This window comes from Sinohyriopsis cumingii, chromosome 2 (genome assembly GCF_028554795.1).
Source record: "Sinohyriopsis cumingii isolate HCF-2022 chromosome 2, ASM2855479v2, whole genome shotgun sequence".
Classification (NCBI taxonomy): domain Eukaryota; kingdom Metazoa; phylum Mollusca; class Bivalvia; order Unionida; family Unionidae; genus Sinohyriopsis; species Sinohyriopsis cumingii.
This window is the reverse complement of record NC_142962.1, coordinates 10,401,701-10,429,389: the sequence shown is the minus strand read 5'-3', so window position 1 is coordinate 10,429,389 and position 27,689 is coordinate 10,401,701. Positions and strand designations below refer to the sequence as shown.

Below are 27,689 nucleotides of genomic sequence, written 5' to 3'. Positions count from 1 at the left end.
GGTGGCGCAATGAAAACTAGCTCAAAATGGCTGATGTTTATAGCAGGCGTCAAAAGGCGCCTCCATGCGAATCTTATAGAGGCGTCAAAAGGCACTTCCATGCGAATGGAGTAAAGGCGTCCAAAGACGCTTGTATGAGGTAAAGGGTTAAGGCATGAATGACTATTCTTTCTCAAAACATCCATAATAAGTTTAACTAAGACACAAAACAAATTCCCGGATGGGGTCAGCGTTCAAGAAATGGAAGTTTATTACATTATAAATATCACGTTGTCCAGGTATGGCCTTAACATAATAATTCTTACTCTGAGAATGAATTTTTAAAAAAATGAAAAAAAGTTGTTCATTAAAACTATCACTAGTTTTGAATCAAAGTCAGAAACTAGATACAGTGTTTTTATTATTAGTTGTTTATATAAAAGAAACAGTCAAGTCAGACAGAACTGAACTGAATTTCTGGACAATGTCAAATCCAGTAAATAAAGTTACATTACAATAGCATGTAATAGAATTTAAAAAAATTAAAAACTAACAAACAAATAATTAAATTAAATGTACATAACAATATATGCATGTTGCCAAGGCAACAGATCTTGAAAATTTCAGGTTGTGAAAATGATCAACTCAATTCATGAAAATTTAATGTCACAAAAACTATGATTCACAGTATCTGTCAGTAATTTAAATCAACCCATTTTTTATTTCTTTGTTGAGACTATTACAGAATGTTTTTGTCACCTGAAGTCTGACAGAGATGTTGAAAAACTTGTGGCTTTGCTGCTTTTGAGTGCTGTCCTTGAAAGAGCACTTGGTGATGTGAGTTCTTTTTCATATAGTAAGTAAGGAAGGAAGCAAGCATGTATTATGATGCATTTTGGGATATTTGTCTTTGATATTAAACATGTCACAACTGTATCATTACTAAAGTTCATTTTTCATGCTGCACCGGTTTAGTTTGAAATTTAAGAACCAGTGAACAGTGATCCTTCAGTGGAGATAATGGCATTCCTTTTTCAATCCATAAATTTGAGTACAGTGAAACCTGTCAATAGTGTCCACCAATGGGAAAGGCAAAGCTGACCTTTTGTACACAGGTTCACTTTTTAAAAATGGTTTTTGAATAAATGCCATGCACCAAATATTGTTGTAATTATAAACATTAATATTAGTAGTTAGTAGTAGTAGTAGTTGTATGGTTATTATTGCTATTACTTCCTCATCAAGGTTGTTTTATGAGCATTATTCAACAGAATCATAAATACATATGTTTTCTCCCAAATTTATGTTCTACACAGAATTGCTGTATCCTGGTCACTTTAATCCAGCCTATAAATTTAATCATCACTGGCTTCAAATAGTCACTGATTTTAGTTTGTTTTGTGCATAATGGCAAAACAGGGATTTGACTGACAGCATACATGAGACTAAACAAAGGACTAACTCTTTGGTCGGGCAACTTGTATTCATTTCACATGGAGACAGCTTTTCATGCCTTTGAAATAATAGCTGGGTTAGTCAATTGCTCAGTTTAAGAGACAGTCGGCTTATGTGAGAAGCCATATATCTTTGTGACCTTTATGGGTCTTTGTGACCCATAAACTGAAACTTCACCTGTCTTTGCCGAATACTACATGACCCTTAACCTTAATGAAAAGGGATATGGCTGGTATCTCTTCTCAGAGACAAACTTCTTTCTTCAGAGATAGCTTGAATTCACAGTGGTATCTCTTCTCAGAGACAAACTTCTTTCTTCAGAGATAGCTTGAATTCACAGTGGTATCTCTTCTCAGAGACAAACTTCTTTCTTCAGAGATAGCTTGAATTCACAGACACAGAGATGAAAATGTTGAACTATACCTGTCACACTGACACAAATAGTGACTTCCATTTCTGCTGCGATAATACAACTACATTTCACACAATCCTGCAAATGAATTGCCTTGACCTTATACCAATGATAAAAATTGCTTTGCTTTCGAAACTGACTTATTGCCACATTAAGTTGCACTGACAGCGAGTAACAATAGAGATACAAACTTTGCACATCAAAGCTATTTCTTTATCTAAAATAATACCTTCCTTGTAAAACAAAAATGTTATTTGCATAGACTGGGTGATCACTGTAGATACTTGCCAGTGACCACTTAAGTCAGGGAGAAACCATTGTTTGATTAAGAAACACATAGCCCCTGAATGCAGAAGGCAAGCAGCAGGGGGGGCGAATCGGACATTTTGTCCAATCGTTATTTTGCTTAATTATTACTTTCTGCACTCAGCGGATCCGGTGTAGTCAGCGCTGGTAAAAAAAAAATGACGTCGGTCCATCCTACACGATGGTGACGTCATTTGGTTTAATGCGAGCCGATCCCAGTTTTGTCAGCGTCCGGTAAACACAGCGACGACCGCGTTGATGTCATTGCCCCCCCTGCTGCTTACAATGATCTAACAAACAGAGTGATCACTAACTCCTCCTCTTGTAGATCAATTAGGTTATTTGACTGATCGGTAAGTCTAAAATTAATTCTCGTTAAAAACCGATTATGGCATCGCATATAGACCGGATTAATTGGGCTCTCAACGATTAAGAATCCTGGAGGGGCTGTTGGCGAAAATGAATAAAGGATATACCCCTGTTGAGCTTGATTTGATTGCTTGGTATCTACCTGGTAACTCCCTTCGATAACATCACACACTAGATTGATTGCTATCACCGATGCGATATTTACGTTGTATGGAGCAATATGCCTACCACCATCTCCGTTATCGTGTCTGAGGATAATTGATGGACCGAGAAAATCATTAAGAGACTTTCTTAGTTCTGGCACGTTGTATTCTGGAAACTTGAAATCGGGTAAATCGGCTTCTGTGATATTATACTCGGTTAGGAATTTTTGTTTATTATCATCGCTGTTATCGGATATCATTTTAACGATTCGTTCATTGATATATTCCATGTCTGATATAAGTTGATTTAACACCTCAACGTGTTTTCGTGCTTTTGTTTTCCGTAGTTGTTCTAGTTGCAATTGGTAATAATGATTAATCTCGATAAAAGCATTAGTGATATCATTTAAAATAACTGTTAATATGACGATCGATTCAGGGGTTTTTTCATACTGAAAAAACCACTGCATGATATTCCTGTTTTGAAATAAAAACCAACTGGGTAATAACGTGTTTTTTATAATAGACAAATTATCTCGATAACTGGGAATAATTTCATGATACGATTGCGCATTCGTGTGCAAATCCGCGGGAATTTCATTAGGTGGATTCTCGGGCCAACCTAGTATGGTTCTTATTGAACTGTTATAAATATCAACCATATACCCTGGTGTGCTTATTTCAATCGTCGACGATAACGTCGGTTCATGAACCGTAATATCGATTTTTGATTCTTTTCCTGTGATCGATTTTATCCTGCGTTGAAATTCTTTATTGATTTGTTCTACTTGGTATGACCCAGTTGGTATTGTAACCTCATTCCAGTCTGGGGTCCCATCGGGTTTATTCGTCCATGCAAAAACCAGCGAGTTATTAGGTTGTTGTCCGTTAAATGCTTCCGCTCGGATATTAGGCCAACTGTGATATACTCGCAATTTTGCCAGCGCTATTTCCTTCACTGGAACCGGTGATGGGAAGTTTACACTGAATTCTGGCTTCGTTGATGTTATCGATATCATGTTTGTTTGTATCGGAGTTGTGTTCTCCGCGATCCGTTGAAGCAGTTTGAGTGACATTATTGTTATTACTAAAGTTATTTTCAATTTCTAATTTCAACATCGCGGAGTTATACAACTGGACCATCGTGGAGAATTCATCATCGGATATAAACGAATTATCTATCGCCAACGAGATCAACCCGGATAATTTCGAGTACGCGTCGGATACTATTTGGTGGCGAACTGTATACTCGCTGAGTTTTTTCTGAGCACACGATGATATCTTTTTAGTGATTGCGTTGGCGACTCCAGCAATTGTTGTCGCCGCGGAGATAGCGATTGGAACAGCGATCGGGGCTATCATGGTCACCGTGGATAAAATAACACCGGTAACGGCTACTATACCTGACACCGAGTACACGACCGCGTCGATGGTGGTTATTTTTCGACGGTATTTTTTTATTTTTATACGGTATTGTTCGGAAAGCGTTTTTAAGCTCGCGGAGAATTCTTTTGCGGTATCGAATCGATATTGATGTGACGTCGGTGATACCTCTGATTCAATTACCCTGGTGGGCATTTTATTTTAAAAGAGCTAGTGTTTTCAATTACTCACTTAGATCCGCTACAAATTCCACATACCATGTGATGTTTGCCCTAAATAGACTGCTATCAACGGCTTTAATTGTAAACGGTTCAACTGTGTCCTTGTCTATAATTGTTGATATTGTATTGTTAAACACAGATGAACTCGACGATGATATATTAAACTGCATCGCTGAAATCAATGTCAATCGATAAATGCCCTTAACAATTGCGGTGATATTTACTGTATCATTCGTAGGAGTCCAATCGAATGATACGTATTGAACCGTGTATACGCTATTGCCGATGCTCCCATGAGGTGTTTTCATTTTTTCGAGTTGCTCTGTCATTCTAGGTAATCTGTCTTTAATCTCTGTAATATCAGTTTTGATTGTTTCTATTTCCTGTCCATGCACGTCTACACTCCTTTTGTTCGTTGCAACATCATTTTTGATTGTTTCTATTCTCCGTTCATGCACGTATAAACCCCTTTCGTTCGTTGCAACATTAGTTTTGACTGTTCCTATTTCCTGTATATGAACGTATAACCCCGCTTTGTTCGTTGCAACATCAGTTTTGATTGTTTCTATTTCCTGTCCATACGCAGTGATATCATTTATAGTTATTGTAATTTCTTCCGGTCTGGTATTTTTTTTACCAAAGAATTTATCAATGGTGTTATCAGCCCTGTTAAAATTTTTTCGTAACGTGTAAAATTGGCCCGACAGCGTTGTAAACTCCGAAATAGTATTTTTTATCCCTACAAGATTCGGTTCGGTTACCGTCGGGGTTCAAAAAAAACTAGCAGTAGTGAGTTGTATATCGGTGACAGACTTTTGTATCCCCTCGAACTGATTTGCTTGCGCGTTAAATTTATCATACAAATTTTTTAACGAATCCGACACGGATATATAATTGTCGCCAAGTGTACTTATTTTTCCATTTATCGTCAAGATGGATTCACCTGATTTAAGTCGTCCGTCATCGGTATACAACGCGATAGTGTTCTCGGCGGCATCATTATTTCGTATTAAAACGTCATTCAGCGACACATTACTGGATTTCAGTTTACCCTGGCGGTCTTGAAATACAACTATTTCGCCCGGGTCAACACTGGTTAAATTTAACGTATCAGCGATTTCATCCTCAATTAGTTTTTTTATGTCATCGGTGGCGAGCGTTTCCGTGGGTTTTTTCAGCGCCGAAACCGGTCGTCCCCAAATATCAATCATTATTATTGTAAAAAAAACCAGTGTTTTTAATTAACCCGCCGGGCCTCTACGACTCCACTAGTGTATTCGTTTACAACCACATGAGGTGGTTTCCGCGATGATGAAATCGCCGCGAGTACGTTCAATACCTCACGGCCACATATCGGTGGGTCACTTAATTGTTGTGTTGGCAGCGTGGAATAAAAAACCGGGGCTGAACACGCCCGGATATACCGCATGAACTCGTTTGGCGGGGCTAACCCGTATGAATCAAAATAGACGATCGCACGTGGATCAATTGCGTATGCAACCCAATGAGTTCCCGCTCCGGAGGACCCATCGAGGTTAATTATACCGATTTCAATATTCCTTGGTTTTGTCGGTAATTGATCCCTCATGAAAACACCTCTGAAGTTTTTTATCGCTAACGCGTTTGCGGCATCTATTAAATCAAAATTAGACATTGGAGTCATTAAACGGTTCCCGGTAGTCTTAGACCCTTCCCCGAGTACCATGAATACGGGGTTCCCGGTAGTCTTAGACCCTTTCCGGCTACGGGTCGTTTTTTTTTATAGCCTTTCCCGGTTGCCTTCTTCAATGCCATTTCCGCCGCGGTACCAACGGCTCCTAACGCCGCCGCCTTCGCCACTGCTGGGGCCGCCGCGGCAATCAACGCTGGAATCGCAGCTAACAACGGAAATATCCCACCGGTCTTTTCCATGTTTTTAATCGCTGCGGCCGAAAAATCTATTTGAACACCCTTTTTATTCTTCATCGCATCATTGAAATGTTTTATTTGACGCGCCGTCAACGATATCTTATGATTACCACCTGCCATCTGTGACGGCTTTAACGTTATTGTGGTTCCACATTGTTTAGCCGACTTTGATCGTAATTTCTTGACTTGACCATCGGTCAACTCTACGCCGACAACATTATACGACATTTTTATTGTAAACGCGTTTATGTTTTCAATTACATGTTTTCCACTGGTGCATCAACGATTCTCATTCGTCCACCAACGCCTTCCAACAGCATTGATTTATCGCTGAGAATGACAGCAACCGCTCTATAATCGGCAATAACGCCGCAAGTTACATTAGCTCGGAAGTGTATATCAATGACGGATTGTCTTGTTAAATCAAGATGTTCCAGCGAAAAGTAATAGATCGGATATAGTTCTTTGAAATCATGTTGTGATATTTGCAAACCAGTGTCGACGTTTTGATCACGACTCATATACGACAGCAACCGATGGTACACGCGTGCAATATGGTTTTGACCGTAATTAAGTTGTATATCCTCAGATGGTTCCTGCTGGCCGTTTATTCTCAGCGAGACGTCAGTAACGCCTAATCGATCAAATATCATATGGCTGGATAGTTGATTATCAACTCTCGTCATATCCTGCAACGCAACAAATATATGACGCGGAGCTGAAATGCCTTGTTGTGATGCCAGGTTCCATGTGAATATACCATTGATATTTGATTGCTTAGTATCTGTTGTTGTTGTTAGCCAACTTAGTAATGATTTTCCTCCCTGCTCCATAAAGGATAGCAATCGTGCCTCTGTGGTAATGGATGGAGTCATTACTGGCATCCACAATAATATTTTAGTTAAAACGACTTTACCAGAGTCATTATTTGGATTCGCAAGATCCGCTGGAATTCTCCAAATTGCATTTCTATCATCACCTTTTCGCACAAGCACCACGGTATGCTTTGCTCCGTAGATAACTTTTCGCACGTTCCTACAAAATCCAAATATATGATGCAGTGGAATCGCGCATGAGAAAGATCTACGCGGCCCTGTTAACATTGATATGCGTGTTGCAGCTCCGATGTTAAAATTAGGATCGCTGTTTATAATCATATTCTCAACATCAGCATCAGCGTTATTAGCATTATTTCTTGGTCGTCTTACCACAAATTGCGAGTTTCCAGCAGTGTTTCTAGTATCCTTTGCAAACATCATAGATGGACCCGCTGATCTTGTATAATCGTCGGAATATCTTGCTAGCCCGATTATTGTTGTAGCAACATCAACATCACGTTCTATAGACTCGATCTCTCTTCCATCAATGAGATATTTTGCGCTCTCAAATAGTGCCATTACGCCGTTATTGACTAAGCCAACTTTGGTACCATCTGGATACGGTGCTGGTACAGCAGGAGTATCGGCCTCTGTTACAAGTTCTCCTTCGATTTCAATAAACGCTTCACACGGTAAAAAATATTTACTGGTATCATGGACTTGAAGTTCAATTCGCGATCGTATGTTGGGTTGTACTGCATGATAGGAATAAAACTGATAATTACGGACAGAATCATCCTTGTGCACTGGTGCGTCCATATCAAACGCCGGGTCGGCTGTTCGTTTAAACATTTTATTTAATAATACGCTGATGCATCTAAATCATCGTCGTCGTTTTAAACCACTTCCCGCTATTATGTTTGCGATGTCATCTTGATTATTGTTTACCAACGACGCTAGTTTTTCTTCCACGGCGTTATTTATTACTTTACTGACATTTGCAGGCATCACTGTCGTTGATGGCATCACCGGTGGTTTTCGTGAAAATCCTTTGGATTTTACCAACGACATTAGTTTGTCCTTTGCTGCAGAAAACGCCCTTCCGGCGACATCTCCAATAGCACTAATACCCTTATCACGAATAACATCAATAGCCTTCATTCCTAATTGTTTGGCTAACGGCGCTACTTTTGGAGCCATTCTTGTAAATAACCCCGCAATGGTGCTACCGAGACCGTCTCCGTACCACGCGCGGTATACGGGCAATCGTGAGTTTACCACGTAGACGCTGACTGGTTTATCATGGTTGTAGTGTATAATCATCTTTATTATAAAAAACACCAGTGTTTTCCAATTAGTGGTTGGTCACCAGTGATTGATCAATCGCTGTAATGACCGTGGTCCACGAGTTCGTCTATGAGCGTTCGATATACATTAATGTCCATGATACCACCGGCAAATAACCGCCTGCAAATATCAGCGGCCTCATTGATTATTTCCGGAGAGTTATTTCCGGCTCGTTTTCCTCCGATTAGTATTTCTAGCCGTGATATATCACTGAGAACACTACCAGGACAGGTAACGCCGTAGGATTCTTTACCAACAGAGTATCCTTTTCCGTGTTTTGGTGTTCTACTCTTAACTTCCTTGTGGAATGCGTCGTAATTGGGATCACCACAATGTGGTAATGCATCTTTATATCTACCTGCTAAATACACTATTCTTGTCCAATCCTTTAACGACCTTATATTTTTCTCGTAGCCGCTATTGATATGCTCATCTCGTGTGCCCTTAACAAAATTTGTAACAGTAAAATTAACTAATTCGTCATCGCTGTCGAAGGTTCTAATTTTATCTATTGTGCTCTTTTTAAGAACATTACGGGGTATATTCCCCCCTCTTTCTTTTTTTTCCGGTATTCCTTCCGGTATTTCCTCCGGTATTTCTTCTTCTGGTTCTCTTGCGGTGGCGCCTAGTTCTTCCTCGTCGGCTATTGTAACATAAGGTTCTTGTGGGTCCGTTATAGCGAGTGGTGGCGGCCTCCGTGTTGTAGCGAATGCTATTTTCGCAGGGAGTGTTTCCAGAGACTCTTTTGTTTGCTCGGTCTGAGCCGCTATCTTTTCAAGCGCACCGAGGACGGGCACAGTTGCCGCCGTAACATCTTTGGTCGCTTTAGTTACCGGAGCAAAGAGCTGTTCGCTTCCAACAGCAAAATCAGTTTGTAGTTGTTGCCGCGTTTGAAGTTGTTTTCGGACCCTGTCTCGTAACGGTATGAACTTTTTAAGCGCTACTAGCCGCTCTCTGGCTAGCCGAGTAGTAAGTGATTCGCCTACCATTATTGCAATTGCTCCGTAATTTCTAATTTCCCGCCGAGTGTGTCGGGGATATGTCCTAGGGGCTCCACGGAGTTTTTGTCTATAATCCTTCTAATGTTTTTAATTTTATTAGAGATTTCTCGACGTCGTTCAAAAGCCTGTCCGAGTTTTTTTCGTACTGTCTCAACGGCAGTAAATAGTCCAATAAATGCATTTACGTCATTGCCATACAAGTTTTCATTGATCGTATATTGTAATCGCTTTATAAAAGAATACTCGCGTGGCAAGGTATATCGACCTTTCTTTGATTGCTCGTTAATAATTTCATAATCGGACAATATTTTTTGGTTATCAAGCTTATCAGATAATTCAATTCCTTGATTTTTTAATTTTAAAATCTCGGTTAATATATTATTGATGTCTTCGATATTCATATTCTTATAAAACATCTTATTTCTAATATCAAAAAAAAAATGAAACCCCGCGTATCAATCCCGAGGTGTGTTAACCGTAGGATAATTTATTTTCTTCCGGAACAGACGTGACCTTGTCACGGTGACTTCGTATCTATATACGAAAATCGAATTCTATGACCCGTCTTTTTTGAGATCGCTGTTTGATATACTCGTTCTGCAACAAATTGTATTGAGGCTCTACAAATATCGAAATATTTTCCTGCCTCATTCATCGACTGAAATATTTTTTCCTCGTGAGTTGTTGTATCAAATGACTTTACGCTTTTTGCTTTTTTTGAGCATTTACCAGTTTGGCCTTTTTTACTATTTTCACTCTGAGAGATAGCTTGCAGGTTTATAAGAGAATTATTTTGAGTACATCCATCAATATGATCAATAACGAGACCGTCCTCGATTAATCCATTGAATGCTTCAAATACCACCCTGTGAACAAGATATTTCTTCTTTCCGGCACCAAACATCAAGTATCCGTGATTATTTACGGTACCAATCGGCTTCTTCAGTCTACAATTTCTAACAACGCCGTCGCGAGATGCCTCGTAATTAACGAGCACGGGATGCGGCTGAAATTCTTGGTTCATTTGTATAATAATACTACTTGTCTAATTCATTATTTGGTTTAATTATAAACCTTGCAATGTAGTCCTGAGGAGTTTTGATGACGAAGTCTGCGGTGGGGTCAATGACGGCATTTTTTATTCGTTTATCATAATAACGTTTTAACTCTCTGTATCACTTTCCGCCACAATTGATACACAACTGCGATTTTCCTCTTACACCAACGTGACAAACCAAGCACGGTAGGGGGCCAAGAGAACCATTACGAACGCTTTGTAAATGATACCCGCAGAATTCACCTCTACATGATTTATTGCACGGGGTTGTCGACCCAATCATCAACCATTTGCAGTGATTCATTATACTGTATTCTATCATTTAAATACTTGTTTTAATTATATGGAAGAGTTTGAGAGATTAGCAGCAATTAAGCCCTGGAAAAATATTAGGTTTAATCTCGATAGAGTCCTCAAGGACGCACCAAAAGCGTTAATAAACGATAGAACCCTGCTGAATAAAATACGCGACTGTATCAATGAATTCAAGCGTGATGGTGCATCTCATAGTTGGTCAACATTTCGAATTGATGGTGTTGTTGATGCTACCATGAACGACAACCGCGCAGCAACGATAATATCACAACTTGACGGTAAAAGATATTTCTTCAGAGTAAAATTCATTGTCCGGGTGGAATCAGGTAATTGGATCATACGTGATAAATTTGAACCGGTTCTCAGCGATAAGAAAACAGTCATTGTTAGCCGCGACTCCAAGCCAGGGTTGTTAACCGGAATTGACAGACCATACTATGAACGAGCGTATCCTGAAACAGCAGTTGTCTATGGAATATACCCGTTAAATAAGAAACCTGATATCGGAAAACTAGCGCCGATGAAACAGTCAACGGGGATAAATTGTGTAGCAGAACGAGTAATAGAGCATTTTACAAATGCGTGTCGAGGAAACAAATTGACTGATTTACGACGTAGTAAAATAAACCAATGGGAGGAGACAGTGCGCGAGCGAGGAGCAACCATCAGCGACATAGCGAAATTAGAAACGTCGCTGAGATTTCCAATAACCGTTACAACGATAACCGGTGAAGTATTATATGAATCAAAGTATAAATCAAAGGGAGCCCCAATCAAAATTATTGATCATAACGAACACGCGTGGACGCCCGCGGTCACAATATTTCCACGGGATAGAACAGTAAAGTATATTCCGGGGGAATTCCTGGGAGAGGATAGTTTTCTCGCGGAGAGGAAACTATTTGATGCTATTGCTTGCTTGTGTAAAAATGACCCTGTATCAGTGTGGTTACTTCGCAGCGCTGAAAACGATGCGGATACCTTTGATCAGTTTGTAAGACCAAACGGTGAATTATATCGCACTGAAGCGTTTCACAACAAGATGAAAAAAACCGCCATGGAATTTGAAGAGCATGATGAACAACTGCTAACAAATTGTTTTACGATTTCATCGGTTGCGGCTCATGTTGCAGCAAGGAAAAATGCGTGGAGACCAACGCGCAAGGAATTTCTACCGGATGTACAATCCAGTTGTTTGGAATATTATCACGGTGGACTATGGAACACTGAATACAACCGCGACGCTATGATTTCCGTTGATATGGTTGCCTGTTATCCAGCGAGTTTTCTCGGGTATGGATCCGCCGCTGAGTATTTCAAACGATTTGGACACCCCAGACATGAAATGACTCGTGTTGCTATTAATGGACCACTGCCTGATTTTGATTTAACCGGATTCGCTCGCATAGTATCATTTGAATTCGCGGCAGGGCTTCATCGCTGTTGTTATATTTGGATTGGTAGACACATGGCTGAAAAGAAGTGGCTGCCAATAGCGCTGCTACGGTTTATGATTGATTGTGAAATGCTTGTATCGTTGATTGTCAGTGACGCGATTATATCATATCGGGCGCAGACTGAAGTCTGGTTACCAGAACCAGAGCGTCTAGATAGCATAATTGACGAGTCCAGAAAACACATTGATGCCGATGAGGAATATATCATCGAATGGTCCAAAAAAATATTCAACCAACGAAACATAGAGGCAAAAGATCTCGGTAGAAGAATAATCGGTAAGTTCACACAAGGTGGAAAAAACTGCGACTACAAACGATATTGCTCATGGCTGATTATAGATGACGCAGAATATGATTTCGTAATCAAGGATGCAGTGGCAAAAAATAGATACGTGAACTGCAAAACAGCTTTCTTGTCCAATGGAACAAAGTTGGGTACAGTTGTTACCTACTTCGATGGAGACAGCCCCGCGTATCCGCATTTGAGGGCGTCTATGCTGGGTTACGCCGCTATCAATTTATTCTCGATGATAAATAGATTTCCCGACACCGCGGTTAGAGTAGCCGTTGATTCATTTTATATAGACGTAAAGTACAAGGGAAACATAGCCAAGTTTACTAGTCCGGACGAGAGTTGGGGTATATGGAGAATTAAAAATGAAATACGACGCGATTATTCCCCGTCAGCAGATGTCACCGTTGAAAATAATTACTTACGCGGTAATAAATTATCAGAATGGTCTAATGCACCACCGTGTTCTGATCCAATTTGTAGACACAAAACAGTTTATTTAAGCGGCTGTGGCGGGTCAGGAAAGACGACTAGGGCAATTGAATTATTTCGAACGCGGGCAAGTATAATCGTGCTTACACCGACCCATAGACTAGCGCGAGAGATAAAACAACGAAATGTTGACGCCGTTACTTATCACAGCTTTTTTCGATACAGCGGCGGTGAGTGGACTCCTGATCGAATGGGGGAAAAATTTATTCCTGAGGTTATCATCTGGGATGAGATATGTACTGTTTCGTTAGATACTTTACAAATGTTTCTTGAGTGGTTGCTGCGCGCGAATACAGCGGTAATCATGTGCGGAGATCATGGCCAACCACCACCATTTGTCGGCGAGGGTCCACATGATTGGTTAAAGGGTTTTGTGGACTATTATGAAGAAACCGATACTGATTACCGAGCACTTGATGAACAACTGCGCGAGGTTAAAAAATTAATCAGATTACAGCCGGATAGAGTTCAATGTGAAATAATCCGCGAGGTGATTCCGGAAACGCCGTTAAATGAATTCTGGGAAACATGGAAACCAAACGATTTGATTGTAGCGAGTAGAAAGATAGTCAGAGACACACTTCAGCAAAAGTTGTTTACGTTGCATAAGGAAAAGTTTCCAACGCGCCCAGTGCCGTTATGTTATAGACCCGCGGACACACGGCGGCAGAACATTGAAGTTGAAATCCCGGGCCCGACAGCGTCAGGGACAAAAAACAAATTCTTGTGCTGAATGATATCGTGCTCGTTGATATCAGCGTCGTCGAGGACGCGCTACGTGCTGATAAATCCCCGTGGACGCTAGGATACGCAACGACAATACATTCCTCGCAGGGATTAACTATCACGGATACAATTGTTTGGATAGTTGATAATCGCATCGAATGGTCAAATCTAGTCTATCTTGCAGTGTCCAGAGTACGGAGAATGAATCAGCTTCGAAGAATTGTTATTGACGAAGCCAGTGACAACGATGACATTATTGATGCAAGCGTCATTGATAGAAAACTCTCGGGTTACCGCCAACAGGATAATAAAAAACAGCGGCGTTTTGATATTGATGCCGAATTAATAATTGAGTTACGACAACAACAGAATAATCACTGCGCGAGTTGCAATTGTGTAATGCGCTGGCATTATTCGGATAAAGACGCTCGCCAATTTACCGTGGACAGGATCGATAACAGTCTCGGTCATATCCGTGGTAATGTGAGGTTGATCTGTCTTGAGTGCAATAGACGCAACGGCGCTAGTTAAGACCACGCGGGGGCAATTGAGTATCGTCAGGTATCACTTGTAGTTGCTCGCGTGTAAATCCGCGCTGTGGGGCAGTTGAATCCAGTCTATAGATCAGTGGTCTACCAGTTGATCGTGTTATCGTTGATATGTTATGCGTGGTAACACTCCAAATAGGATCAGTAGCTCTTTTTTTACCGCCTTCTCCTGGTTCATACAGATATCTAACAGTGACATTGCCGAGAATCGGCTTGGAAACGCTATCTATTTTTGATCTTCCGGGTATGTACTCGTATTTAATCGCGTCGCTGGGCTTCATGTTGATTGCTCTGGTAATCTTGTTATTTAACACTGCAATTACGCCTGGTAATCTTTTAACCCATTCACGAGATCGTTTTTCCTGGATGAATTCCTTCGCGTATTGATATCCAAATAACCGTTCAGCAAGAGTCCGATTGAATCGTTCAACAATTGCCTGATCACGATGTAGCGCAGTATGACCTCGTCGTATCGCGACGCTATGATGTTTCAGCGTTGATAAAACAGCACCGCGAAATTCATTGCCAGGATCAACTTGTAATAGATTTGGCCAGCGCAGAGGACCCCTTCGATAAATCCGCTCAAACGCATCGGCTACTTCAGTTGCTGACTTTGTTTTTAACGGCTCCGCTTGTTTGTATCGACTCGCAACATCAACTACGGTTAGCGCGTATTTGTAACCGTTGTCATGCGGCAGAAATAGTATATCAGCCTGATGAACTTCATTAGGTACGCTGACATCAAAGCGCGAAAAGTTGATTTGTTTAGGCGGTGGTAGGTAAATTTGCCATATAGCCTGTTTGGATAACCAATTAGCCGCAGTGGCCTTTGTTACCTTTGCAGCGCTTGCAAGCTTACCAATTGCGGCCTTCCCCTTCCAGTATCCTCTCGGAGAATAATAGATGGATTCCATGTTGTTATTATAAACGCTAGCGTTTTCAATTACCAGCGCGAGAAGCTCCGCTTCCAATCATTAATTTACCTTTCATAGCCGATTTTACCAACCATGAAGCCAATTTTTCTTTGAATGATTTATCAGGAATAGCATTTAACGCGTGAATTAATTTTACATCCGCGATATGACGCTGTTGCAGATCACCGCTACGATAAGCTATATCATGTATCCGACATGCTTCGTCGATAGCGTTTATTGGATACTCACCGGGTTTGGGCTGATTTTGATCATCGAGTCTGATATCTAATCGTGTTCCGGGGCCACAGTAGCTATATCCTGGGAGGTGCTTTTCTCCTGGATACTTTGCCCACGGTGTTCCGGGGAGTTTTGATAACTTGGCTGCAATATCACCTCCTCGCTTTTTTTTAAAGCATCCCCTATGTCTAGCAGAAATAAATCTAAATTTCTTTGTACCGCATTGTACACACTTACCAGTAAGCGCCGATCTATTATTTCTTGTTGTAACGGTTGTCATATCATTTGTGCCAGTACGCACTCTACACTTCACACAATATAGATCCATAATTTATGTATAGAGATATGAATATAATTGATTTTTCGGCAACTAAAACGAGAGAACCAGTTAAGCATGTTGCAGCGTTACCAAACTCGATCCGGATGATTATCATCGGACCATCTGGATCCGGCAAGACGCAATTGTTACTCAATTTAATAATGAGATGGATGAAGTGGGATAAGTTGTATTTAGTTGCTCCTAGCGTGGATGATCAACGATGCTACGAGGTGTTAAAAGATTTTAACGAGAATGCATCAGCGATCGCTGAAAAAAATGTTATTGAGTTTATTACAGATATCAATGATGCACCAGGTATTGATGATATTGATGGCGACGTTAACAATCTAGTCGTGTACGATGATGTTATGTTAGACAATCAAAAAAACCCAGCTAGGATATTTTCCAGAGGCAGGCATAAAAACACCGACGTGATATATGTCACTCAACGATACACTCAGATTCCAAAAGTAATCAGAGACAACTGTAATATTCTTGCTGTATTCAACGGCGTTGATACACACACGCTACGAAATATCTGGCAAACTTGGTGTGGCGGTGACATGGACTTTAATGGTTTTCGAAACTTTTTTAGTCATGCTCAGTCAACCCCACATGGATTTGTAACGATAAATTTACATGATCCTCGGACACGATATCGTATCGGACTTGACCAAATATTCGGTTAGTTGTAAATAACCACTTAGCAGCGGGGGGGGGGGGAATGACATCGACGTGGTCGTCGCTGTGCTTACCGGACGCTGACGACGCTGGGGATCGGCGCGCATTAAACCAAATGACGTCACCATCGTGTAAGATGGACCGACGTCGTTTTTTTTTTTACCAGCGCTGATTACACCGGATCCGCTGAGTGCAGAAGTAATAATTAAGCAAAATAACGATTGGACAAAATGTCCGATTCGCCCCCCCTGCTGCTAGGCAGATGACCATTACATATAGGACATTTATGTAGGAAAATTGTTTGTGGGAAATTAGAGTGGCCATTGTGAACAGGTGACTGCTGAGTAAAGGTGACTATTAGGACAGGTTTGACTGTACATACAAAAACGTCATTTGTTACAAAACAAAAAAGACATTGATATCCACAAAAATACTTGAATTCATAGTTGTTAATTTATTTTAGATTTATAGGAATAAGAATTTCCATGATTATTCCTAACACTAACTCCTTAATGCTGAGGCGGCTGTTAGTACCATTTTTATAATTCTTTCTTATGACTCGGCTGGGTTTTGAACCCACGACCTAACGCATCTGAGGTAGACACTCTAACCACTAGGCCACCTGAGTAGTTTCATACCTGTGTGTAAAGTGTGTATGTGTGTGAATATTTATTTCCTTATGTACTATTTATTTCTATATGTACTATTTATTTCCCTTATGTACTATATATTTTCTATGTGCTATTTATTTCCATTAGCACTATTATATTTCATTATGTACTATTTTTTTCCTTATGTATTTTTTGTTTCCAAATATACTATTTGTTTCCATATGTACTGTTTATTTCCTTATGTATTACTTATTATGTACTATTTATTTCCTTAAGTACTTTTTATTTCCATATGCACATTTATGATGTTATGCAGCTGCTGGTGTCCGCTCCGGTGGCCTAGTGGTTAGAGCATCTGCCTTGGAAGTGGGAGGTCATGGGTTTGAACCCCAGCCATGTCATACCAAAGACTTACAGAAATGGTACTAACAGCTGCCTTGCTTGATACTCAGCATTAAGAGGGTAGTGTTAGGACTGGTCGGCTTGGTGTCAGGACAATGTGATTGGATGGGACGTCATGCTACATGACTGCGGCATGATGCCCCAGTGCTAGACATCACGATAAACTGCCACACTGCAGACATTGTAGCGATATGACTGAAAAATTCTTAAAGCTATCTTAAAAATCCTAATCTCACACACACACACACACACACACACACACACACACACACACACACACACACACACACACACACACACACACACACACACACACACATGCAGCTGCTGGCAAAGTATAGAAACTTCAAAATCATTTTGGGACAGTTGGTAGTTTTGGACAGTTCTAATTTTTGATTAATTTCTTGGTGTTTGGGTAATTGGGGCTTGATAATTTATAAATATCATATTTGTCCAGGTTAAGATATTTATAAAATTGTACAAAATGTGAAATTTTTCTTCATTTGCTTTGTGACGATTTGAATGCAAATAAAAAACACAACATTGTACTTGTCCAACAATACTTTTAATTTGTCTCAGGCTCCTGGACTTGGGATTTTCCACTCCAGTAATGGACAGTGGTGCATAAGATGTGAACATGAAGCAGATAGATTGTGTGACAAATTATGCAGGCATGCTGCTTTGCCACATAATTCACTCAGAAATTTCAAAATACTTTTTGTATCCTGATTCTTTTGTACTAAAATTAAAAATTTTGCTTTCTTTCTTGAAGTCTGAATGCACCATTTCTTTTGATTTTGTAGGTGTATAATACTACACAGACATCACGGCCTTGTCCATCCATGTTGAAAGATTTGTTAGTGACACCTGAACTTGAAGAGATGCTTGGTAAACATGTGGTAGGTAATCATTATAATATAACCTGTTACTGAAGTTACACAGTAGAAAACAGATTTGTCACAGTGACCATTTCACTATGTATTGTTTTTGTCATTCTTACTGTCGGTAAGATAAATTTTGAAAAAGATTCTTCACAAGTGTGGCCATTCTTTATCCCAGTATGTGACTCATTTCAGTGATCTTTACTTGGTGTGTGATCAGAATCTCAGCCGGGATGAAAGCTTACATACAAGTGTGTAAATGAAAAAATTCAGGTATTTTTCTATATTACCCTCCTACAAAGGCCGATCTTTATCAGTGTGTGATTGTAGTCATGGGTGCAGTATAAAGGTAGAAGTTTACTAGTTGGTGAATAGCATATAAATGTTTGTATTAAAAGGATTTTTCTCAATTAAATACATTTCTTGATATTAACATTAGGAAATTAATCTCTGCTCCCTTGGAATCCAGCCCTCCCTGAAAGACAAAGACAAAATCTTTCCATTCATATACTTTTAGAAAAAGGGAAGTAGCCCTTACAGATTAACTTTCCTGGTTCCAGTTAGTTGGCCATTAATATCCCTTGGATGTTACCAGTTAAAACCACTATGAACAGTGCTTCCAAAGAATCCATTGCAGTTTATAATAAATTTTGAATATTCATCATTGAGACTGTGAGAGACTTAAACATTGAGACCTGTCATCAACTTCAACATTGAGACCTGTGATAGTCTTAAACATTGAGACTTGTGATAGTCTTAAACATTGAGACTTGTGATAGTCTTAAACATTGAGACCTGTGACAGACTTAAACATTGAGACCTGTGACAGTCTTAAACATTGAGACCTGTGATAGTCTTAAACATTGAGACCTGTGATAGTCTTAAACATTGAGACTTGTCATAGACTTAAACATTGAGACCTGTGACTTAAACATTGAGACCTGTGACACACTTAAACATTGAGACCTGTGATAGACTTAAACATTAAGACCTATGACAGACTTCAACATTGAGACCTGTGACAGTCTTAAACATTGAGACCTGTGATAGTCTTAAACATTGAGACCTGTGATAGTCTTAAACATTGAGACTTGTCCTAGACTTAAATATTGAGACCTGTGACAGACTTAAACATTGAGACCTGTGATAGACTTAAACATTGAGACCTGTGATAGACTTAAACATTGAGACTTGTCATAGACTTAAACATTGAGACCTGTGATAGTCTTAAACATTGAGACCTGTGATAGTCTTAAACATTGAGACTTGTCATAGACTTAAACATTGAGACCTGTGATAGACTTAAACATTGAGACTTGTCATAGACTTAAACATTGAGACCTGTGATAGACTTAAACATTGAGACCTGTCATAGACTTAAACTTTGAGATCTGTCATAGACTTAAACATTGAGACCTGTCATAGACTTAAACATTGAGACCTGTGATAGACTTAAACATTGAGACCTGTGACAGACTTAAACATCAAGACATGTGACAGACTTAAACATTGAGACCTGTGACAGACTTAAATACTGAGACCTGTGATGGACTTAAACATTGAGATCTGTGACAGACTTAAACATTGAGACCTGTGACAGACTTAAACATCAAGACATGTGACAGACTTAAACATTGAGACCTGTGACAGACTTAAACACTGAGACCTGTGATAGACTTAAACCTTGAGACCTGTGATAGACTTAAACATTGAGCCTGTGATAGACTTAAACATTGAGACCTGTGACAGACTTAAACATCGAGACCAGTGACAGACTTAAACTTCAAGACCTGTGACAGACTTAAACATTGAGACCTGTGACAGACTTAAACATTGAGACCTGTCATAGACTTAAACATTGAGACTTGTCCATCTTAAACATTCAGACTTGTCATAGACTTAAACATTGAGACTTGTCAGAGACTTAAACATTGAGACCTGTCATAGACTTAAACATTGAGACCTGTTGTAGACTTAAACCTTGAGACTTGTCACAGACATAAACATTGAGACTTGTTGTAGACTTAAATATTGAGACCTGTCATAGACTTAAACATTGAGACCTGTCATAGACTTAAGCAGACTCAGTTCATTACTCCCCAAAGTTCGAGGTTGTGTATATGTCTGTGTGACAATGAATATGCAATCAGTCTCAATCTGTCTGATTAATAATTTCACATACCTGTTCACATTGTATCACACAAATTACTTCATTTCAGCTACCTAAGGGTTGTCTACATATTTTTGCACCCTTCCATTTGACCACATTTTAGGCCCTCAGGCCTTCACCAGGATGTTGGATTGTACCTTATCCTGCTTCAGGACATTCTCTTTCACAGTGATGATGGCATACCTGGACAGTATAATGTAAGAACATTCAATAATCTTTTGGGGGTTTATGAAGTGAACAACCTTCTGTGTCTCATTCACAGTTTGGGATGGACAGTCGATATGGAGAAGTGGGATCTTGTCTCTTCAAAGCATTTTGTTTATCTTGTTATGGAGTTTCTGACTGATATCCAACAGGTTCGTCTTCCTCCCAAGTGCATACAAATGGAGGAGGCATCTGCCAAGACATTCATTTCAGCATAGGAGTTTCTTCAACTCCATGGCCTGTCCATTGCGGTTGTGGACCTATTATACTGCAGCTGACTTTAATTACACCCTCTGCAGGTGACTCTTCTGGCCCAGTGGCACAGTTGCCTTTAATTACACCCTCTGCAGGTGACTCTTCTGGCCCAGTGGCCCAGTTGCCTTTAATTACACTCTTGGCAGATGACTCATTTGGCCCAATGTCTCAGCTGCCTTTAATTACACCTTCTGCAGAAGACTCTTCTGGCATAGTGGCCCAGCTGCCTTTACTTACACCCTAGGCAAATGACTCATCCGGCCCAGTGGCCCAGCTGCCTTTAATTACACCTTCTGCAGAAGACTGGCACAGTGGTCTTCTATTCCAGGTTGTTTTAATCACTTAGGTTGTGATGTGAGCTGAAATGAAACTTTTCTTGATTCACTGCTAGGACACAATGGCTAGTGGCAGGAATGCCTTTAGAAGTCTAACAACTGTAAATTGCAATCTTTTCAGAAGCCAGATTGTCAAGTTGGTGGGAACACTTACTGCAGGATTTGCGATGGTTAGCAGCAGGTGGACACTGCAAGAGAAGGCCCTTAACATCAGTCTCCTAGAATGAAGGCCATTCTTAACACTTCCAATGCTTGGGTGGAATGCATCAGAAGGAAGATGGGTCTGATAATGTCAGACAGTTTGGTCATAGTGAACTACCTCTTCAAACAAGGAAGGGGGATGACATTGCCAGACCTTTGTGTTATGGTGTGAAAGTACCTTTGTTGGTGTGCCTAATATCATATAAACATACAATTCTGACACATCCCAGGCATGCCTAATGTCCTGGTCAACACATTATCAAGGAGAAGCCATCTGATTCATATAAAGTGGTCTTCTCATCTGTCAGTCTTGCACTGTCTTGCACTGAATCTGCATCCTATTGGGTCAACTGATGTTAACCTATTTGCAGTGAGGTGGACCAATTAACTGTCCACTTTCATCTCGCCATTTCTTGACCCAGATAATGGGCACTTTCAATCAGCTGGGATTGAATATGCCTTCCCTCCATTGGTTCTAATACTGGCACTAATCCTGAAAATGAGGGACAGGGCTTGTGAAATTGTTTTGATTGCCCTTTTTCAATGGGACAGATCATAGATCAGTGATCTGCTCAATCTGGTGTTGGACATATGCAGGAAAATCATGGCAACCCCCATGCTGCTCAAGCAGACAATGTCACCAATAATCGTGGCAACCCCCATGCTGCTCAAACAGACAATGTCACCAATATACCATCCATCTCCATAGAGACTCCTCCTTCTTACCCAGGAAAATCATGGCAACCCCCATGCTGCTCAAGCAGACAGTGTCACCAATATACCATCCATCTCCATAGAGACTCTTCCTTCATACCCAGCTCTATTCAGGGATGCCCAGTGCAAAAGGAGTATAGCAATTCGATTGTGGACATAATGGTGACAGCTAGACAGCCCTTCACTTTCAAGGCATATAAAGGGGAGTGGTAAGTTTTCAATGACTGGTGTCATGTAAACAACATACAACTTTCAGCCTCCATTCCCTAATGGACTAACTCCTCTCTTTTCCTAGAATAAGCTGGCCCCTATTGCAAACCAGAGGTACTTCCATGTACTCAGAAACATTCAGACATCATGGAAGACACCATAGTGGCCACAACAATGACCTTTCTGACTTATTGTCCGATTTCAGTATATCGAGGTCATGGTCACTCACCTTCTTCCTAAATTGAACCTCTCCTAGGTCTTGATTTGGCTTAACTCATCAGAGTTTAAACCCTTGTCTTCCACATCATTGAAGCAATTATCATACAAAACCTGCTTCTTGATAGCACTAGCTTCAGCTTTCAGAATGAGTGAGTGGCTGTGTGGATCTAAGGTACACATTGTTAGGTTCCAGTGGCTCATTTTTACTAATGATGCAACCTGCAGATTACCATCAATATGGGCAAAAACAAATTACAACCTGGTGCTGGCTGAGGTGTACGGAGAATGTCCATGGCAACCATCAAGGGCTTTTAATACCGGTTGAGGCAGGAAGGAAAGACATAACCCAGAAAATTGCCGTAAGCCTTGCCCTAAAATGTACCATAATATCTCAATTCAAGACATGTTAGAGTCTGTTTGTCTACTTTTTACATCTTCTGTTTGCTTGACATTGCCTCACAAAAGAGATAGCTTAATCTTGTTAGGCCACTGGTAGTGGCCCAGACAGTTTTCAGAACCAATTAATGACAGCACAAATGTAGCTCTAGGCATGACCATGCAACTTACACTGTGTTCACTAGGAATCACCATCACATGTATAAATTCATAATCATTTTATGTGTTAAATTCACATAAAGAGAAATTGATCATCAACCATCATGCTCATTCAGGTTGAGGTTGGATGCTTAAGCATTTCGTCTTCCTCTTTACCTAATCTCCTAATGCTAATAGGATTGGGTAATGTATGTGATGGAGAAGGGAAATTATTTAGTAAATTATGTTTCTCCAGAATACCTACTGTATTACCTACCATCAATCATGCATTCCTGCCTACTCTTTGCCACAAATGCTAGCATCATTTTATAGACTTCACTCAAACTGGACAATGGTGGCTGTCTAGCAGGAACAAAGGGATTTAGTAGCTGCTTCCATTCATCTATGTGTTATAAAGACAAAAAGCTGTTTACTTCAGGGAGGATTTGATTTGGAGGTGGCATATAGTGATTTCCTAATGTTAAGGTGATTTTGGAGAAACAAAACTTTCTTTTTCTCTGACATAATTCATTCAGAAAGCATGGAATTTATGCAACAGCCAATCTTATATATTTTTGAAATCACTAGAAATGCTAGAATATTAAAATGTACTTTTGTCTTTTTTTAAGTTATCTGTCATACAATGTTTAATGACAGAACAGGTGTTTTTTGTATTTAAAAAATTGATAGCCATCATATAACAGAAGCATTGTTTTTATCAGATATTTGCAGTTTAGAAGCTGACCACTTAGTATTAAAAATTTATACATTGAAGATTGTATAGAATAAAACGAAAAAGGTTTATGTCCCCATTTAATTGCATTTTGGCAGTACATGCGTGTGTGTGTGTCAAGTTAAATAGTGCCAGTTGGAAAGATAAATATTTCGAGAATGAACTTAATGTTGAGGGAATTTTTTTAATTTATTTCTCTCCATAGGCACTAAAATAATTAAATTTGTTCCAGATTAAAGTTCTGAGGATATTAATTGGTCCACCAATATCCATGAACCTCAGAAATATTGTCTGGCATGGATTTCCTTTTCCAGGAGAAGTACCTGATAGGTATTCTTAAAGTTTCTTATTGTCTTTCCTGTGTACAAAATTGCTCCCAAATCATTTAAGCAATACAAATGTATCTATTGCAGCAATACCTCCCAATTATGACCATTCCAGACAATGGAAAAGCAATTTTAATTATGGGGTGGTATTATTATTGATGATAATCTTACTATTTTACAAACTAAAAATGGAGTGATTAATTTGAGTTTCACCCAGAAGAGAAGTCAGTTCATTATTAGGTGTCAGAGAAAGAGGTTTACTGGGTTTATTTAAAGCTCTTCTGGTCACAGATGGAAAGAGCTTATGGCGATGGCCTATTGTCTATCTACTGGCACAAGTTTGTTATCACTACTCCTAAACTACTTGGAGAATTGCTTCATACACACATTCATTGAAGGTCTGCTTGGTCCTAAATGAAAATGTTGCTCCTTTTTGACATGAGGTTGCTACCAGAAAATTTATGATATCTGCTTGGTCCTAAATGAAAATGGTGTCACACAGACATCAATTATAGCCATCTTGGAAATCTTGTTATCACCACTCGTGAATAAATAGATGTTCATATCAGCATGGAATTTCACCAAACATCATGTGCGATCAAGCTTGTCCTAAATAAAAATGGTGCAGATCTTAAATCAGATATGGCCACCACAGCAGCTAATTTCAACATTTTATCACTTGAGAATATCAGAAATGGTTTCAGCTTTCAGCAGTTAAAAAGAAGAAATAATTTTATCTTTAATTCCTGGAAATTCTTTTCAACTGGAAAGCATCAGTCTTCTAGAGATTCTTGTTTCAGATTTTTTCACCACAATATATTTTCTAGTTTGTCAACATTTGAATTTCATTATAAATTTTTTGCATAATGTTATATGCTCTTGGTTTTGTGAAGAATGATTTTCCATTTGCATTTGAACTTTACAGAGTGTTTATTGTAAAGTCTTCTGGTGCAACAGGAATGGTGCTCCTCTTGAAAATCATGAAAATTGTCTGGTTGTGCCTGATGGATATCAGAGCATATTTAGTATTATATTTAACACTTTTATTGTTGTTGTTATAGGGTTTAATGCCATTTTTCAGCACACAATAGGCTATTAATGGTGGAGGAAGAACCCGGGAAAACCTATCTTGTGCTGCAAAATGGCGTTAAACCCTACAACAACAACAACAAAAACTATTTAAGTCCAAAAAAGTCAAATGTTCTGAATGTTCAGGTCTGCCAACAGTCATGATATATCAATATGGCTTTATCCAGAACTCCTTTGAATAATTCACAGTAGTCCCAGAATACTATTTTAGTCCAATGAGCACTTTTGTAATTCCAATTATTAATCAAAACAAATGTTTCTTCTCAAATAATACACAACGTTGAATATGTCTGTAGACTGATGTGACAACAAGAACATTAGAAATATGTCTGTAAACTGATGTGACAACAAGAACATTAGAAATATGTCTGTAGACTGATGTGACAACAAGAACATTAGAAATATGTCTGTAGACTGATGTGACAACAAGAACATTAGAAAAAATAATAAAAAAATTCTACACCTCCACATACAAGCAAAGGGTTGAAAACACATTTTGCTTCTGCTAGCCACTTGACTTTTTGCAAATATCCCACATTGTAAAGAACCCATCTGACCTAACCCATCCAATGGGAGATAACTTAATTTCTTCCAAGAATCCACCTGATGCCAGCAGCCGGTGAGAAATTACCCCAAACTTGTCAGTAGGTTTTATTATTAATATTACTATTAATGATTGTAAACACGTATGTAAACACCTAATCATGGATGCTACACAGTCTACACTCTTAATATTTTAAAATAGAAAGTACAGAAAGTATCTATCTAATATTTTGATTATAGATGATCATTACAGTTTATAGTCAGGAATTAAAATATAGACATAATCATTTACCAAGAGTTAATTTTTTTTAGATATACATAACAATCTATATCTATTGTGCTCTGATGTTCAGTCTTTAATGCATGTCAGAAGTTAACTAAGTAAACTAGACTGCATTATATCATTGCTTGCATGTCAGAAGTTAGCTAAGTAAACTAGACTGCATTATAACGTTGCTTGCATGTCAGAAGTTAACTAAATAAACTAGACTGCATTATAACATTGCTTGCATGTCAGAAGTTAACTAAATAAACTAGACTGCATTATAACATTGCTTGCATGTCAGAAGTTAGCTGAGTAAACTAGACTGCATTATAACATTGCTTGCATGTCAGAAGTTAGCTAAGTAAACTAGATTTCATTATAACATTGCTTGCATGTCAGAAGTTAGCTAAGTAAACTAGACTGCATTATAACATTGCTTGCATGTCAGAAGTTAGCTAAGTAAACTAGATTGCATTATAACATTGCTTGCATGTCATAAGTTAGCTAAGTAAACTAGATTTCATTATAACATTGCTTGCAAATGAAGAACACTTAGTACATGATAATATTATATTGTTATCTTTCACCAATAATGGTTGCAGTTCTATTGTTACCAATAATGAGTACTGGTTGCAGTTCTGATGCTTGTTTTTCTTGTCATTCATGCAAATGTACTGTCACTGGAGACAAGTGTTCACAAAGATCAGTTATCATTTTAGAAGAGGGACATTCCATTCTTTGTACGTATTCCATTTAAGTTAAAACAATAGTAATGGTAAACAGAATTGATAGCCTCAGTCCTGAAAATTTGATGGTCTCTGCATAGGAAAGAAAAACTTTTCAAGATTTTATTTTAGTATGTAATGAAATGAAAATTATTTCTGGCCCAGTAAGTGTACTAGTTCATGACTGTAAATTATTTACTTGGTGTGACAGTGGATGGAAGATACTGTGACCCCGCAGAGACATTAACATATCAGCCAGTAGAAAGAAAAAGTGAAACTGGAAGGGCCAGAGCCACACATGCTATTATTGTAGTCAAATCAGTTTCAAGGTCCAAATTTAATTTTTTCCATGAGCTAAAAGAAACATACTTTGTTTCTGGAAATTTTATTCACTGTTAAAAATTATTGCCAATTTTGAAAAAAATGGTGTCTGGGAAACTGGAACATCCATATATTTGGATTAAGGACAATACTTTTGTCCATAAGTATCTTGTTGATACTTCTGTCTCACTGGGTGGAAATTGACACAACACGCTTGTACTCCACTATCAGTGGACACTGGTAGGGTGCACACTACAGTTGAGGTCCACCCTTTAGGAGATATGCATTAGTATGTGCATCAGTTGGTGCAGTAGCATTTGTTATTTTATATTAAGAAAAACTGTATACAAGAAAACGTTTTATTATGCAGGTACATTTGGTTCTTACTGCTGATATTGCCCAGCTTAGGGAAGGTGCTTGAACAAAGAGGAATAACTGTGATTAATCACAGGGAACCTGTCACTTTTCCTCAGGCAGCATATTTCCAAAAAGCAGTTAAAGGTAAATGCTATATAACAGTATATTTCCGAGTAACATGGAGGTTTACTAGTATGCTATATAACAGTATATT

At 39.1% G+C, this 27,689-nt stretch overlaps 1 protein-coding gene across 1 annotated transcript in view; it reads left to right on the top strand.

Moving 5' to 3' along the window:
* Positions 1–27,689, top strand: part of LOC149804329 (endoplasmic reticulum membrane-associated RNA degradation protein-like) — a 100,776-nt gene that overhangs the window by 19,200 nt on the left and 53,887 nt on the right. Inside the window, exons 4-7 of the mRNA XM_089938890.1 lie at positions 715–816; positions 18,197–18,292; positions 24,082–24,179; positions 27,489–27,619. Coding sequence (XP_089795016.1) covers positions 715–816; positions 18,197–18,292; positions 24,082–24,179; positions 27,489–27,619 — 427 coding nt within the window. The remainder of the gene's footprint in view (positions 1–714; positions 817–18,196; positions 18,293–24,081; positions 24,180–27,488; positions 27,620–27,689) is intronic.